The sequence below is a fragment of the Plectropomus leopardus genome, chromosome 19 (assembly GCF_008729295.1).
Source record: "Plectropomus leopardus isolate mb chromosome 19, YSFRI_Pleo_2.0, whole genome shotgun sequence".
Taxonomy (NCBI): Eukaryota; Metazoa; Chordata; class Actinopteri; order Perciformes; family Serranidae; genus Plectropomus; species Plectropomus leopardus.
In genome coordinates, this window is record NC_056481.1 from 9,465,437 (window position 1) to 9,480,987 (window position 15,551).

Sequence of the window (15,551 nt, forward strand, 5' to 3'; positions counted from 1 at the left end):
ATAAAACAAGTTTTTAGTCATAACTCATTCATTTATACTAATTATCACTAAATTTCACACAAATTTCTAAAAGAACAAAATGATAAAGTGATGACATTTTATATTTAAATGTCAAAGGTAACCTTCACTGCGACATCATACTATTATGCAAATACACTTTTATGACCATTATTCAACACCATAACTCAAGAGATATTTGGTCAGATACTGTTTACCTCCTGCAGTGTGATGCGGCGGGTGTAGTTTGATGGAAAAAGAAAGAGCTTTTCAAATGTATTTATTAAGTGCTTTGAAAGTAACTTCACTCCAACAGTATTACTTTGTAAGAATACAGATTTCATACTGATAAAACCACCATTTCTTTTATACACAAAAGAAGCCTTTGCATCAAGAGCCTTTGGTAAAATTTCTTTTTTGCTTAATCCAAATTGCCACCAGATTGAACACCCTAATAAGTGTTATTTCACATTTTACAGCAGTATTTTTCAAATTTTCAAATTGCTTTTAACAATGTAACACTGGCATTTGAGGCTCATTTCAGCAGTCTGAGTCTTTGTTTAAAAGCAATTTGCTGAGGTCGAAGTAAGAGATACAAATACTGCTTCAATCAATACGGGTGCAGGATTGTGTGTTTACCGTTGCCTATCAGGATTCACTGGTGCCAAACCGATAGAGTTAAGTGTGTGTGTGTGTGTGTGTGTGTGTGTGTGTGTGTGTGTGTGAGTGATTAAAACCATGTTCAAAACAACAGCACAGAAAAAAAGTCTAATTGCTAATGAGAAATCGAAGCAACGTTCACAAGGACACACAGTCACTGATGAGAAGCTCCTGAAAACAACCTCAGCCCAAATCATCTAATTACAAAGACCTAGCTGCTGACAGATTTTATTCTGCAGCAAAAATGAGGGGGGGGGCTGGGATGTAAAGACCAAAAGCAATTAAAAACAATTTAAACATGATATAGTGGGCCTAGATTGACTTGTTTTATGCTTGATTTATTTAACCACATTATTTATATCTGTTTGTTCTTGGTTACTATCAGACATGTAGGCTACATTTTACAGACAACAGAATAGAGACATTTGGGCCTTTTTAAGATCAACTGCATTAACAAGCTTCATTGATGTCTAGCAGTTAAGATCAATTCATAAAAGTCAACATGCATAGAACTGACAAAACAGCTCCTCCCTGTGGAGAGGCTGCAGCCTGCTAAAGATGAGCAGGTGAACTGAAGTTCAAGTATGATAATAATGATGATGGTAATACTACTACTACTACTACTAATAATAATAATAATAATAATAAACTTTATTTCTACGTGCTTCTCTAAATTAGAGTTATAGAGTGCTTCACAATACAAAACCATAAAATCTGAGAAAACCTGGTAAAACATCATCATTTATACACACACACACACACACACACACACACATAGTAACGAGTGCACTAGCCTACATTGAGTTAGGGGAATATGCTTTTCTTCTGCAGAGATTATTCTGCATAATAATTAAGGAGTTTCTGAAAAACACCCACGTTATTCTGCTAAAAACGACATTAGAAAGGGAAGATAGATGGTATTTTAGCGGATATTTTGGATTGGATATTAGAGGGCATTATCATCACAGCCCTCGCTACTTTACACGTGATTACTTTGGATTATCAGGCGATTATGACAGTGGACGCTGATCAGTAGTGAATGTGAAGCTCTGTGCAAATCAAAACACGTGTGAAGCCACGCTGGGGAGCAATTACGCGCCGGTGCGCACACTGCGCGTCCGCCAGCCCCAAACAGCAGAACAACTCCGAACTTTTACCAGCTTCATGAGTTTAGTTTAGCAAGTGAGAGGCCGAAAGTGGTGATTTTGGCCTCTTATCACGTGCTCCGTCCAAGTTTGTGGATATAGGATATGTTGTAAGCTGTTTTTTAATATTTCCGATTTAAAAAAAATAAAAAACGAAATGGACTTATAGGAAAACCTTTGTGCGTTCGTCCGGTTTTAAAATATATATGTGTCATGTCGGATGAAGCGGAGCCAGACATTTACACTGAAAGTGAGGAGTGTCCTGCGGAGGATTCATTCGGATTTGGAGATGATCTTGAGTTAAATCAGTTTGATGGATTGCCATTTTCCTCGCGTTACTACAAATTACTGAAAGAGAGGAAGACTCTGCCGGTGTGGAAGGTCAGGTGTGAGTTTGAAGATGCTCTGGTAAACAACCAACTGGTTATTGTGTCCGGGATAGCAAAGACTGGGAGGAGTACACAGGTAAGACCACAGTATATGGTCATTAATATGCATGTTTTGTTAAGAAAGTGTATTTTTAAGAGTTTTTCTTTAAAAGAAAAGTTACATTGAACTTCATTTTGAATGGAAATAACTGCTTAGATTGCCCTTATTGACATATTCATATCTGAGAAGAATATTGCATTTCGCTTTACTTCCGTATTTTTCTCTTTTCAGAGACATTTTCCTTCAGTCTGAAGCCAAATACCAAACCAAAACTAATTTGTATGACTTGCATTAGTTTTATTGCCATGTGCTCGGGCCAGCCCATTTAGTCAACAACAGATCTGAGAGCTCTGCTTCCCTTAATTTGATTTAAATGTGGAGTTGTTTTTCTGCACAGCTTTGCCATGATTCAGGGGCGTACGTTGGTTTTAAACACACAGTGGGGCCCATATGGGGGTCTGGGGATCCTCCACCAGTCTGAGCCTTTTCTGCATATATTTGTTGTTAGAAATGTCTTTATTTTTGTCAAAATTTATTTTAGATTTATTTTGAAAATGCAAAAATATAAGTCAGCAAACAAAACAAGAATACCCAGCAGACATATTCAACAAACTGTTGAACTATTTAATATCCAAAAAGGAGGAGCAGGACATGAACTCTTATCGAACCCTACTCCTATCTAAAAAAAACTTAATGTTAAACATTAATTTTAATAATAACAAATAATATAATAAATAAATAAGAAAAATAAGTAAAATAATAAAAATGACAAAAAATAAAAAATTTAAGACAAACAACAACAAACAACCGCATTGAAAATATCCTCAGTTACTTTAAGGTTTTTCAGAAATTTCTGCCTTGGATTTTTTTTCCCACGTATGGAGGGAGCAGCATTATGTGAGCGTGTGTGAACAGGCCGGCCAGCTCAGCAGATGCTGTTGTGTCACCGTCAGACTGTCCAAGCACCAGTCTGACAGTCATGCCTCACAAAGGCTCCAGCAGGGGTGTTAGGGGACCTCCTGCTGCTAAACCCTGATCCGCTGGAGCCGCCTCATGCTGCCAAAGCAATTTTGCATTATTAGCGATAATACCATAGGATATATCCTGTCACTGTTTGTTTTGCTTTGCGCTTAAACAAAAGCTGTTGGGTACAATCCTGCAGGGGTGGTAGCCACTAAATCTGAGTTTGTGTAAATAGTAAAGGGTGCTCAAGACATTTAATGGAGAGTGAAAGTTGAACAATATTTAATGATTTTTCTCTTTCAGATCCCTCAGTGGTGTGCAGAGTTCTGTCTGTCTGCCCAGTATCAGCACGGCATGGTTGTATGCACACAGACCAACAGACAGCAGGCTGTCGATCTGGCCTTACGCGTGGCCGATGAAATGGACGTCAACATCGGCCATGAAGTGGGCTACACCATCCCTCTGGAGACCTGCTGCTCCTCCGACACTGTTCTGAGGTCTGTTGACAGCAGCAGCAAGCTTCAATGACAGTTTAATATCATCTATCTCTGTCACTTAGGGATGTCCCGATCAACACATTTTTTAAGTGATCGGGATTGGTAATTTCAAGCATCCACCCCGCCTGATCCTTTGTTTATGTCCACTGCCAAACAGGTGTTGTAAATGGAAAGCACAAGTTGCAGAAGATATTAAGCTTTTATTGAAATGCTGCTTCTCCAATAAGTAGAAACTGATTCTTTTTTCATGTTTAGTTTAAGCTGCTACACCACTTTTAAGTGTAATTGAAATTTCTGTTGTTCATTTTTCGTGAATGAGTGTAAGGCCGCCTTCTTCCAGCCTTATCTTTAAAGGTTGTGGGTAAGAAAAGCACGGGGACGTCTCAGTTATCGTCATTTTTTAATGTCTGCTGCAACAGAAGGACCACAACTCAACTCAGCTAAACACAAGATGCATCTCTTATATCACTCTGCGATTTTACAATCTTTGCATGTAAAGGGAAGGTGCACCACATAAAGTAGTTCCTTATTTTAACTTATAGCAGGAGCAACTTAAAACAATGTAATGTATGAATTTAGCATTGATGAAATTAACATATTTATATAATAAATCAGAGAACCGAATAAAGTTATCTACCAACTAAAATAAAACTTTTAAAAAATAAATCTCATCTTCAACTAGTTTTACTATAATGCTGTAATGAGCAGAATTGTGACAGATTTTTATTTGTTTTGACTGGGAATGTTAAAGTTCAGCTATAACACTACTGTGAAGTTAAACTGTGATTATATCACTCATTTATAGTGTTCTGTACTTTAACTGCGATGCTGCACTAAGCTGATTTGAGAGCAATTTCTGAAGACACATTTTAGATTTTGTACTTTATTTTGTTGAAAAAACAAATGCTGCAAGCGGAACTGCGATAAGAGACATTTAAAATATTTTTAGTTTGCTTACTTTATTTTGTAAAAATAAAATAAAGACATTTTCTTGTATTACATTGCAGAGCTATTAAACTTTCAAGCTACACAGTGGATCAATTTCAATAACTTAAAAGTACTTCAAGTGTGCATTGTGCTGTAGTAAGTTTGGTAAAGACAAGTATTGGATCGGGACTTGGTATCAGCAGATACGCAATATCAAACGACTCGGACTGGGATTTGGGGAAAAGAACTTGATCAGGACATCCCTCGTCTTAATCTGTTCTTTGTTGGTGTTCCTCCATCATGTTGTGGATGAAATGTAGAAATATAGTTATCATATTGAAGCTGCCACTTATGTTTGCAGCTCAGCACTGTTGACACCTCCGTTTGCTTTCATCGCTCAGGTACTGCACAGACGACATGCTGCTGAGAGAGATGATGTCAGACCCTTTCCTGGAGCACTTTGGGGTCATTATCATCGACCAGGCCCACGAGAGGACAGTTAGCACCGACATATTACTGGGTCTCCTCAAGGACATCCTGCTGCAGAGGCCTGAGCTCAGAGTGGTCGTCCTCGCCACCCCACCCGTGACCGCCAAGCTGCTGAGCCACTACGACGGCGTCCCACTCATCAGTCTGGAGGCCTCGTCTCCTGCTGAGGCGGTCCACAGCAGCAGCGGCAACAAAGACTACTTCTTCTCGGCGCTGAGGCTGGTGCTGGAGATCCATCGAACCAAAGAGGAGGGAGATGCTATTGTGTTTTTTGCCTCGGCTGAGGTAGGTCATCTTTTTTTTTTTAAATGAGAGGTTTAATTGGACCAAAGTGCTTTAAAAGATTTATTTTGCTAATATCTTCTGCAGGAGGTTCATTGTGCCCACAGCATCCTCCAGAGAGAAGGCACCAGGCTGGGAGCAGAGCTGGGCCAGATGGTGCCTGTGGTCCTGTGTCCACGCCGGGGAGGCCTCCTGCCCGCCCTCAGTGAGCTACCCGAGAGGTGCAGGAGGGTTTTCCTCTCTACCAAACAGGGGGAGGATATGTGGTGGGCCACAGAGTCTGTCAACTTTGTCATTGATACAGGAGTCCAGAAAAAGATGGTATTTATTTATTTTCAACACAAAATATCTATCTTGAAGGAATACTTCACATTCCAAATTACCATCTGTTTATCAAAACCTTGCCCTGTGATAGGTTGAATTCATGAAGAAAACTTTTTCTCGCATGCCTCTGGTGAACATATAATCCAAAAATGGACAAAATTCTTGATGAATTTTAAGTATAAAGGACCCACTTTTAACGACAGCAAAACTACTCTAAAACAACTCATGCAGTGTAACCAGAGGCTCATTTCGTATACTCAGTAGTTCACAGCCCTTCTAACAGGGAACTGAACAAACAGTGAAACTTATCTATGCTCTCTTCAAAGCCAGACGCCATTAATAAAAACAGTCACTTTGCTTTGCTGAACACTGGAGCTGATCACTGCTTTGATTTGTAGTTAGTTTGTGTTATTGTGTGATTTTGGTGAATCCAAACTAACCCTTTACAACACCAAAGTCATAAAATAACCCAAAAGAACTGGTTGAAGCAGTGGTAGACCAGCAGCTCCCATGTTAGGCCAGGTAAGTTTTGGTCAGTGGTTTTGAAGAGAGCATGCACTTTTAGATCTGTTCCCCATCGAAAAGGGCTGTCTGTTTGGAAAGTGCTAAGAATATGACTGGACGAAAGAGACTTGATGTTTTGATGTAATTTTTGCTGTTTTGGGATTCTGCATTTATGGTGGAGGCATGCAAGAAAAACAGTTTTCTTCACAAATTCAGTGTAACACAGGGTAGGGGTAAATGATACACAAATGGACATTTTGGGGCTGAAGAATTCCTATAAATAAGTAATAGGATGATATTAATTAGCATTTGATTTGTACTTTGCAGGTGTACAATCCAAGAATAAGAGCTAACTCAGAGATACTTCAACCCATCAGCCAATGTCAGGCTGACATACGCAAGCAGCTGTCTGGGCCAACAGGTATGTCTGAGTCAAATTCATCAGAGCAGGTGCCACATTAGTCAGGCATTCCCTAAATTCCCTCTATTAGGGCCAGATTTGTTCAGAAATAACTTCTCTTGTCATTATTCTGTATGTAACACGTTCAAAAGTGGCCATTTTGTCAACAGTTCAGTCTATTCCCCAAAAAGGCAGGGACTAGATAAATTCCAGTGTCACAATATCGTTCTACATCCTGTTGTTGAGTTAATCGAAATTCTGCGTCATGTAAAAGCATAATTTAAGTGGCTTTTTTTCTTTATTTATTTCCAGGTAAATGCTTCTGCCTATATCAAGAAGACAGCCAGCTTCCTGCAGAGAACTCCCCACAAATCCTGGAGTCCGACATTACCCCGACAGTCCTGTTCCTAAAAAGAATGGACATAGCCGGCCTCGGACAGTGTGATTTCATCGACAGACCAGGTGACTCAGCCTGCTAGTGGAAATTGCACGAGCATCATTGAACAAGCATTTTTATCTCATTGGTTCCCACAGACACCATCTCTCTCACCCTAAAGCACAGCCGGAGAGGTGTTCGCGGGAGGGTTATTTTGGCCGGAGGAAGCACAAATGAATTTGCTCAGTGTAGCTGTTTGGGCTCAGTCAGCCATGATTTAGCTGAGCTGACAGGACCCCGCGACTAACTATTGTCTGAGCTCTAACCACCCCTAACATGAACAGAACAGGCTAAAAGAGGCCAGCTCGTTAACGATTACACAACATGTCTCGTTAGGGCAGCACCAGACGAGTACAATAGAGGGGAAGTACAGGCCAAATATACTGTAATATCTCCATATTCTTGCAGAATATCGCATGGAGCTTACTTGCCTTGTTATGCAAACATCACAATGTTTTCTTGTAGCTTTCTCTCTAAGCTTTATTTAGGAAGATTATAGCCACAAGTGCTGTGATTTTATTTCATTAGAGGAACTTTAAAATTATTGTGTTTGTAGAAAAATGAGGCAATTCTGGTGAAAACTGGTGTTTTTGTTTAGTGTCCACCACCATGTCCTTTTTGGACACTACCACTGGGGGCATTGGGAGCCTTCCAGTGGGAAATTTTAAATTCCATATATAATGGCTTTAAAGGAATACTTCATTCCTAAATGATCATTTCTTTATCAGTTGCTCGCCCTGTGTTACATTGAATTTATGAGTAAAACTTTGTTTTTCTCGTATGCCACCACAATGACCGAAGAATCCAAAACGGAGAAATATATTGATGAATTGAAGTAAAAGGGTCCATGTTTAAGAAGCGCAAAACTCCACAAAACATCTGTTTACAAACTCTCACAAAACTCATGTAGTATAATGCAAGACTCCTTTACTTGGTCGTGTGCTTAGTGCATCAAAAATACTTTTTGCTACGATTGAAATTTTAAAGCCAGACTCCATTGACAAAAATTAAAACACAAACTAACTAACTGATCGGAGCAGTGGTAGAGCAGCTCCTGCACTCAACAAGGTTAAATTAATATTCTTGTCAATGGAGTCTGGCTTTGAGGAGAACAAACGTAAGTTTTTACTTTTAGCTGAGTTTTCGTCACAAAGCACAGTCTGTTTGGGAAGTACTGAGCATATGCCTGGATAAGTGAGACTAATACTGATTATACTGCACAAGTTGTGAGTTTATAAACATATTTGGATGTAGTGTTTTGCTGTTGCTAAAGACGGACTCCTTTTACTTTAATTCATCAAGAATTTTCTTCTTTTTTTGGATTCTTTGTGCACCAGAGGTATGTGTCGGTTTTCTTCAAAAATTTAGGGTAAAACTGTAAAATATGTAAAAATATGTAAAAATGTAGCATAGACTGTAGTACCATACACTGAGCAAGAGCCAAAAAATCTATTAGTTGCTGCAGAGAGGAGACACTTAACTATTTGTACTGATTTTCTCATTTTCATTCATGGTATTCAAACTCAAATCAGTTCGTATCAAACTCATGCTGTGTCATTCCTTGCTGCAGATCCCGAGGGTCTCATGCAGGCATTGGAGGAGCTGGATTACCTCGCAGCTTTAGATGACGATGGAAACTTGTCTGAGATTGGCATCATAATGTCTGAAATCCCTCTGGACCCTCAGATGGCCAAAGCGCTGCTGGCATCCTGCGAGTTTGACTGTGTGAGCGAGATGTTGACCATCGCAGCAATGCTTTCAGGTATGAATGTGCCATGTCTTCCAACTTTAGTCTCTTTTGAGAGTAAGATTTGCTCCTTCAACTGGTTTGCAGATTCACCATATGGATATATTGTTGTAGTGGTTCGTTTGCAGATGTACAAGGCTGCAGTTGCTCTCAGACACTGAAGCAGATGGTGTTTGGTAAGAGGGGCTTGTCTCAGTGATGTTGACCTCGTTGTTTCCTTGTCTTTTAGCATCAAGCTGCTTCCTGGAGCCACCTGCTGGCATGAGCCACGAGGCAATCCAGAGTCGCAGGAAGTTCCAGCATCCTGAAGGCGATCACTTCACCCTCATAAACATCTACAACGCCTTCAAACAAAGCCAGAGGGAACAATGTAAGTCGCTGCAAGTAAATACAACCAATCTACTCACAGTTATGTAATATATCTTTTAAGTTACGGCCATATAGTGTGCCGCACTGACCCTGATACTTCAAGTATCGTCATGTCAAGTTAAGCTTATTTACTGTATAGAAGAAAATCCATGCAATTAGGCATTTTGAAAGTGCTTTACATTTCTTTTTACGAGGAATTTGAAACAGGATTACAAAAAAAAAATTTGAGAGATATTTTTTTAAAAACCATCCAAATCTGTGACCTGCAACCCAGTGCCAGGCACCCATTGAACATTTGTTTGAGTTTTGTCAGTTGTTGAGTGGTTAGGGTTTAGGGGCTGAGTCATGATTCTGGCGGGTCAGAATTTTGAAATAACAACAATGTTAATTTTAGGGTAACTTTGCTTGAAAAGATGGGTTGAATTAATAATTTACATACTAGTAGATTTTTTTTTTCAGCCAGTCACAATAGTCTTTAGTTGGGTTTTGAAAATTAAGATACAAAAAAATATGATTTAATGTTGTTGAGACACTTGTGGACTTCATTCAACATAACATTAACATTACTTCACATTTGTTTAGCTGATGCTTTTATCCTGAGCAACTTCCAATAAGTTCATTCAACTATGTGGGCGCAAGCCCAAAAGGTGCATGCATGAAATACACTTAATAAAACATTTTATTTTATGTGCCAACATGCATCTAAATATAAAGTTTTTAATCTCAGAATTTTAAAGAAGCTCAAAACTTTCGCCCTATTTTTGACCACAATTCACTGTATTGGATGCATTTTCATCAGACTTCACAGCTGAAAAATGGTGCCAGGACTATTTTCTGGATCATTGCGCCCTAAAGAGAGCTGAGGCCGTTAGATCCGAATTGACCGACACTCTGAACAGGATCGAGCTTCCCATCTCTGAACCCTCCTTTGGAACCAAGACCAACACCCACAACATCAAAAGAGCCCTGCTGGCCGGCTTCTTCATGCAGGTAAATGGAAACTAAAGTGTCAGCATTAATGAATTCACCTCCAGCAATTCAGCTGTATTAAAGTTTGCAGTGTCTTTGCTTTTTGCAGATTGCTCGCGATGTAGATGGATCAGGAAACTACTTTATTCTGACACACAAGCACATGGCCCAGGTGCACCCGCTCTCCAGCTACGGCGCTCAGTCACACAAGCTGGGGCTGCCGGAGTGGGTCGTTTTCCACGAGTACACCCTGTCGGAGAATAACTGCATGAGAATAGTGTCTGAAATTTCTCCTCAAGTGTAAGTCCATCCCTTTTTCAGCTCACTATCAAATATGTCGTGTGCAAGCGGATTAGGATTATGTTTTTATGCACCATATTGGTTAGACAAACATGTTTTGATTGTTATTACAGTAAAGATTAGCCATTTGGTCATATATTAATCTTCTTAAAATCTTCACTGTAGCTGTCTTTGTTGTTTAAAAGTCCAGTGTGTAAGATTTAGGGGGATTTAGTGTCATCTGGTGGTGAGGATTGCAAATTGCAGCAAGCTTAAACTGCTCCTGGTCAGAATTTCTTCAGTTTTTAATGTTTAGGATGTTTTTACGAGAAGCTAAATGATCTGCAGAGCTCTCCTCCTCCCCAAATCAAACAGACACTGTGATTTAAACCGGTAAAACACTGAATAAAGCAGTTTCACGTAACAAATCAGCATTTCTCTGATGCTGTTTAGCATGCTGAAAAGGGTCCAGCACCTATTAACCCTTTAAGACCTGGATCAACATCAGTTTTCTTGTGCTGCATTCAGAACCTTTGAAAACTGAGCGAATTGGATTGATTTCATATAAAAGCATGGGGAAAATGGCAATGACCAACTTGGTAAGAAGAAATGCATATATACTTTTTAGTTTAAAGTCTTTTTCTTGTTTGATTTTTGGGGTTTCCAGGTTATTTTCTTGTGAGGTTATTCCTTTATTTTTTGGGCAAATTTTTGGACCTTGCCTTATTAAGTTTATTGTCAGTGATTTGTCAGTGCTAACCATAGTGAACGGCACGAAAACTTAAGTGGCCCTATCTAGAGACTTTGGTATGTCCTTTCGGGCGACTGTAAAAAGCTGTCGATCTCCACAGACGAGGACCGGCACCCTATGTACATACAAACAGCTCATTCTGAGGTGTCAAATCATGATGATTCTTTTATTTAGTTGGTAACACACTAAAGAACACAGAAATTTTACATTACATTCCTGCCAATAGATGTCAACCCCTAAACCCTACACACTGGACCTTTGATATAAAAAAACAATTCTCCCTGAAATATCTTTTTTTTTCTCAAATAATTTCTGTTTTTTCATTTTAGGTACATTCAAATGGCACCATTGTACTTCTTCTACAACCTGCCCCCCAGTGAAAGCAAAGACATACTGCAAGACATGTTGGACCCAGATAGACACAGAAAACATGAAGATGAGAAACAGAAAACCATCACAGTCACCAGTGATGCAGACAGCGGCTGTGCGGTTGTGCCACAGACTTATGACAGATGCGTGATTCAGTGATCTGGAATCATACACGTGAAAATGTGGGCTGTAATCGAATCACCAAATGTTAAATGTTTTGTAGTCAACGCAAACCAGCGACTGTAATATTATCAACTCATGTCATGACAGTATGTCACAAAATGTAGTAATTCATGAAAATCTATATTAGTTGTTGTCTAATACAAGTTATAGCCTCCTCGTGCCTGTGCATCTCTTTTTCTGAATTCTAGTGTCTTGTTTCTTACCTTTATCCCCGTTCTGCTTTCCCCTTCAACACTGCCTGTCTGGAGATGCGAGTATCTTGACTGCTGTTTAGATTTTAATGAGCAGCAGAGGGGTTGCAGATGGATGTTGTCTGCTGCTGTACTTTAAAGGGAGCAAAAAACATCCCATCACACCTCCTGCGCACAAAACCATTCAGATTCAGATTCAAAGAGATGGTCCAACACTTTGATGCATGTACGAGTTGCTGGAGAAGTGCTTCTTTTCCGTTCTTTCTTATGAAAATCTGTTGTTTTCTAAGGCGTCGGTATACTACTCTCTTCAGGATAATGAGACATATAGAGATCTAATCTTGAGACTGAAACATTATGTATGAGTTCACATGCTGCCAGATTAAGAAATGATTGTCAAGGCCTCATATATATAACTTTTATTTATAATCAGTGGCTGGAGATCTACAGAACTGTTTAAAAAGAAAATCCTCATTATAATGGTGCATGTATAAAACATGTATACTGCATGTTCAATTTCATGTTAACAATCCAGATCAAATTTGTAAAAATCAGGTTTCTAGGAAGTTGTCAAAGGAAAGCTCTGCATCTGCTACAGCTTTACAGTTCAGTAATTTAACAGAATTACAAATGATGCATCCCTCCCTCCTCCATCTGCAGACTCTCAGCTCTCATATTTCCATAACCACACAAGATTTATCATATTTAATTGTCTTGATTCATAATCTTGTTATAAAAAGTCTTTAAAAAAAACAGAACTAAACGCTGTATTTCTATTCATTTCCACATGATAAAACTGTTATATATTTCTATATATGTAAGCAGGGTATCTTAAAGTCAACCAAGAATTTATAAAAACTGACAGTAGCGCACCGTTCCAAAACATTTTCTTCTACAGTTTCTTATACTGAATCATTTCCATGAACCCCAATGTCTTCAGTGTGCACAGGTGTCTGAGTTTATTGTGATATTCACACAGTTAGGTATTCTTTGAGTTTGTCCATAATAGCGGGCATTCTGTCTGCCGGTATCAGCATCACTGTCCTGAAAGGTTTCATGGGAACATCGTCAAACGACCACCTGCCGCTCAAACAGGAGTCTGCCTCCTCTTGGACCGAGTAGTGGAACTTCATTATGGCTTGCTGGAAACAGAATACAGACGATGCTTAAATCAGCAAGAATATCTCGACAATGTTTCACACCACCTTTGTTTCTTATCTGAAGGGAATACATTAAAAACTATAACTAGAAGGTAAACAATACAGTCTGAGCCCAGGGGTCCTATACCTTAAGGAAGTTAGATTTAAGACTTTTTAATACTTTTGATACCTCTTTAAATAATGTTTAAGACTTATTTGACAATTACTCAAACTTAATAAAAAAAAAACAAAAACATGAACCAATAAATTATTTAGAGTCAGGGACAATTTTGACCCAAATGTGTGTATGCGTTTTTCCTACATTGCATGTGTCACTCCGCTGGCTTGGAAACAAAATAATGGGTTTTGTTGGTTCAACGATCCTGATCTGAGTGACGTTGATGCGAGAGGCATTTCATCAGTTATATAAATAAGTCCGGCTTCCAGGCATCTTGGCATTTTTAAGACTTTTGATAGATGTATTTAAGACATTTTAATACCAATCAAGGCCTTTTTTAAACTACTGAATTCATTTAAGACTTTTTAACGATGTGTGGGAACGCTTACTGAGGTTATTTTATTTTAGTTTCAGACAGTGATATAATATTAATGTTATGCTAATACTGTATGTATAGTGCTCCCTGAACATTATGAAACAATTTGTTTGCTTCTTAGACTATTTGCATTCACGTCACTTTACCTCATAGAAGAATTCCTCCTCTGCGTTGACGAACATGTATTCGTCTTTTGGAGCTCCTCCTCTGGCTGGAATACTCTTGCTTGCCTCTTTGCAGGTCTTGCTGATCATAAGACAATAGTGACACCTCCCACTTGGCTTATTTGTCCTCTGAGCTTCGACTATTTCATCCCTGGAGGACAGAAAGAAATTCAGTTTATTTTCCTGTACACAAAACTTTTAAAAGGCTGATTTACATTTGACCCTGAACAACGATGCTTTTTATTTTTCTATTCAAACCAACAGAGATTGTACAGAAACTCAGCTAATCCAAATTTAAACGCATTCATAAAACGTAGTTAACCTATTTAATTTGTCCTTTTGCAAACCGCTATCAGGTCAAGTATTCATGTTAGACAGAAGAACTCACTGGAGCTGTTTGTGCAGCGGGAGGGCGATCTGTGGCGGCACGTTGATGAAGCGCTCGCTCAGCAGCAGCCCCACAGGCTTGCTGGTGTCATTGAGGATCTGCTCGAGCTGCTCTGTCATGCTGTGGGTCGAGTTCTTCTCACACTGATCCACAAGCAGCTCCTTCACCTCCTCCACACATTGCACACCCTGCCAACCGGAAAATGACTCCACATGTTAATTCCCCAGAGACCACAGTAGCCAATTAAGTCTGTAAGTTTGTTGTGCACTGGTGGTGTTACCTTTCTCTCTGTGAGGTTGAGCATAGTGATGAAGCCAAACACTTCATCTGGGTCATCGTCATCGCTGTCTTCAGGCACCTCAGCTTGCTTTAGCAGAGTGAAGGTGAATACATGTTAGAGCTGAAAAGTCACCTGTGCAATCTGAGATGTGGTTGAACTAAAGAGTAACTCACCTTAATGACACTTCCAACATGATTCTGTTGAATTATGAGATCTGTCATCTCTGATGTGTTTACATGAGCCTTCAGGAAGAGCTGTACCCAAACATAACAGAAGTGACACCAGTGAGGCAATGCTTAAGCCCAGCATGTAAAATATGGACATGAAAATTAGATGCAAAATATAAATAGTGCCTCAAACCTGTTGTAAGAGTTTCTTCACACCGTTGAAGTCGTTGCCTGAAATAGTGTGGGCTTCAAAGTCAACCATGACCTCCTAACAAACAAAAAGAAAGCAGAGAGCAGTTCACAACAAGCCTGTGAAGAAAGTATTTAATAATTTACTGCAGCTCAAGAAAACTTATGTCGATCTAGGTTTTAAAGGGTGATCTTAGGACCTCATAAAATATATATTACAACTACAGTATATTTTTTAACGTGCAATAATTGTAAATACTTTCTACAGTTAGTCATACACACGTAAGACCATAAGCACTTAAATACACTGTTGACATCAGTTCCTCATAATACTCGGCTAATATTTCCATTACTGACAGTAACACTAAGAAATGCTAAATAAACTTCCTATACCATTAGCCGACAGCTGCTAGGTTACTAGCTTGCTAGCAAGGCCATGCATTTATTTGCATTCAATGAAATGTTAGTTTATTTACCTCGTTGATCTCCTCCTCCGATGCCTCGCTGTCCTCCTCCCCGGAATCATCCTCCTCCTCCGGATTCTCATCGGAGCTGTTGTCGCTTTCCTCGGGATTTTCACCCAAACCCACTGCTCTCCTCTTAGCAGAAGAAGCCATGCTTTCAAACAGGCAACACGCGTGTCATCTGAGTGGGCGGGGCAAATGTTAAAGTTCAGCTACAGAGAGGTAGGAAACTGGAAGTCTGAAGCCGCCATCTTGGCTCCAAATGTACACGACTTGCCATTTGCCGCAGCAACCG

The 15,551-nt window shown here is 39.4% G+C and overlaps 2 protein-coding genes across 2 annotated transcripts; one reads left to right on the top strand and one right to left on the bottom strand.

Annotated features, from left to right (window-relative positions):
• Positions 1-1,788: 1,788 nt before the first annotated feature.
• Positions 1,789-11,880, top strand: dhx32a (DEAH (Asp-Glu-Ala-His) box polypeptide 32a). Its single transcript, XM_042508205.1, has 11 exons — positions 1,789-2,267; positions 3,498-3,691; positions 5,020-5,392; positions 5,477-5,710; positions 6,545-6,638; positions 6,930-7,079; positions 8,624-8,815; positions 9,030-9,170; positions 9,969-10,159; positions 10,248-10,438; positions 11,498-11,880. Exons 1-11 carry the CDS (start codon positions 2,016-2,018, stop codon positions 11,694-11,696), a joined length of 2,211 nt encoding a protein of 736 aa, XP_042364139.1. The 5' UTR covers positions 1,789-2,015; the 3' UTR covers positions 11,697-11,880.
• A 436-nt stretch (positions 11,881-12,316) lies between these two features.
• On the bottom strand, positions 12,317-15,427 carry LOC121959025 (BRCA2 and CDKN1A interacting protein). The gene is made up of 7 exons (XM_042508206.1): positions 15,269-15,427; positions 14,797-14,871; positions 14,610-14,690; positions 14,437-14,523; positions 14,157-14,344; positions 13,751-13,919; positions 12,317-13,053 (listed from the first exon to the last, which is right to left on the bottom strand). The coding sequence occupies exons 1-7, from the start codon at positions 15,407-15,409 to the stop codon at positions 12,883-12,885; spliced, it is 912 nt and encodes a 303-aa protein (XP_042364140.1). The 5' UTR covers positions 15,410-15,427; the 3' UTR covers positions 12,317-12,882.
• Between the last annotated feature and the right edge of the window lie 124 nt (positions 15,428-15,551).

What these genes read in the sequence shown, in the direction of transcription:
- dhx32a (XM_042508205.1), top strand. Translation starts at nt 2,016, where the DNA reads ATGTCGGATGAAGCGGAGCCAGACATTTACACTGAAAGTGAGGAGTGT. An exon ending in TGATTTCATCGACAGACCAG is followed by an intron (nt 7,080 to 8,623) that starts GTGACTCAGCCT and finishes TCCTTGCTGCAG; the next exon opens with ATCCCGAGGGTCTCATGCAG. An exon ending in ACAAAGCCAGAGGGAACAAT is followed by an intron (nt 9,171 to 9,968) that starts GTAAGTCGCTGC and finishes CATTTTCATCAG; the next exon opens with ACTTCACAGCTGAAAAATGG.
- LOC121959025 (XM_042508206.1), bottom strand. Translation starts at nt 15,409, where the DNA reads ATGGCTTCTTCTGCTAAGAGGAGAGCAGTGGGTTTGGGTGAAAATCCC. An exon ending in TCAACCTCACAGAGAGAAAG is followed by an intron (nt 14,345 to 14,436) that starts GTAACACCACCA and finishes TCCGGTTGGCAG; the next exon opens with GGTGTGCAATGTGTGGAGGA. An exon ending in AGGAGGAATTCTTCTATGAG is followed by an intron (nt 13,054 to 13,750) that starts GTAAAGTGACGT and finishes TTCTGTTTCCAG; the next exon opens with CAAGCCATAATGAAGTTCCA.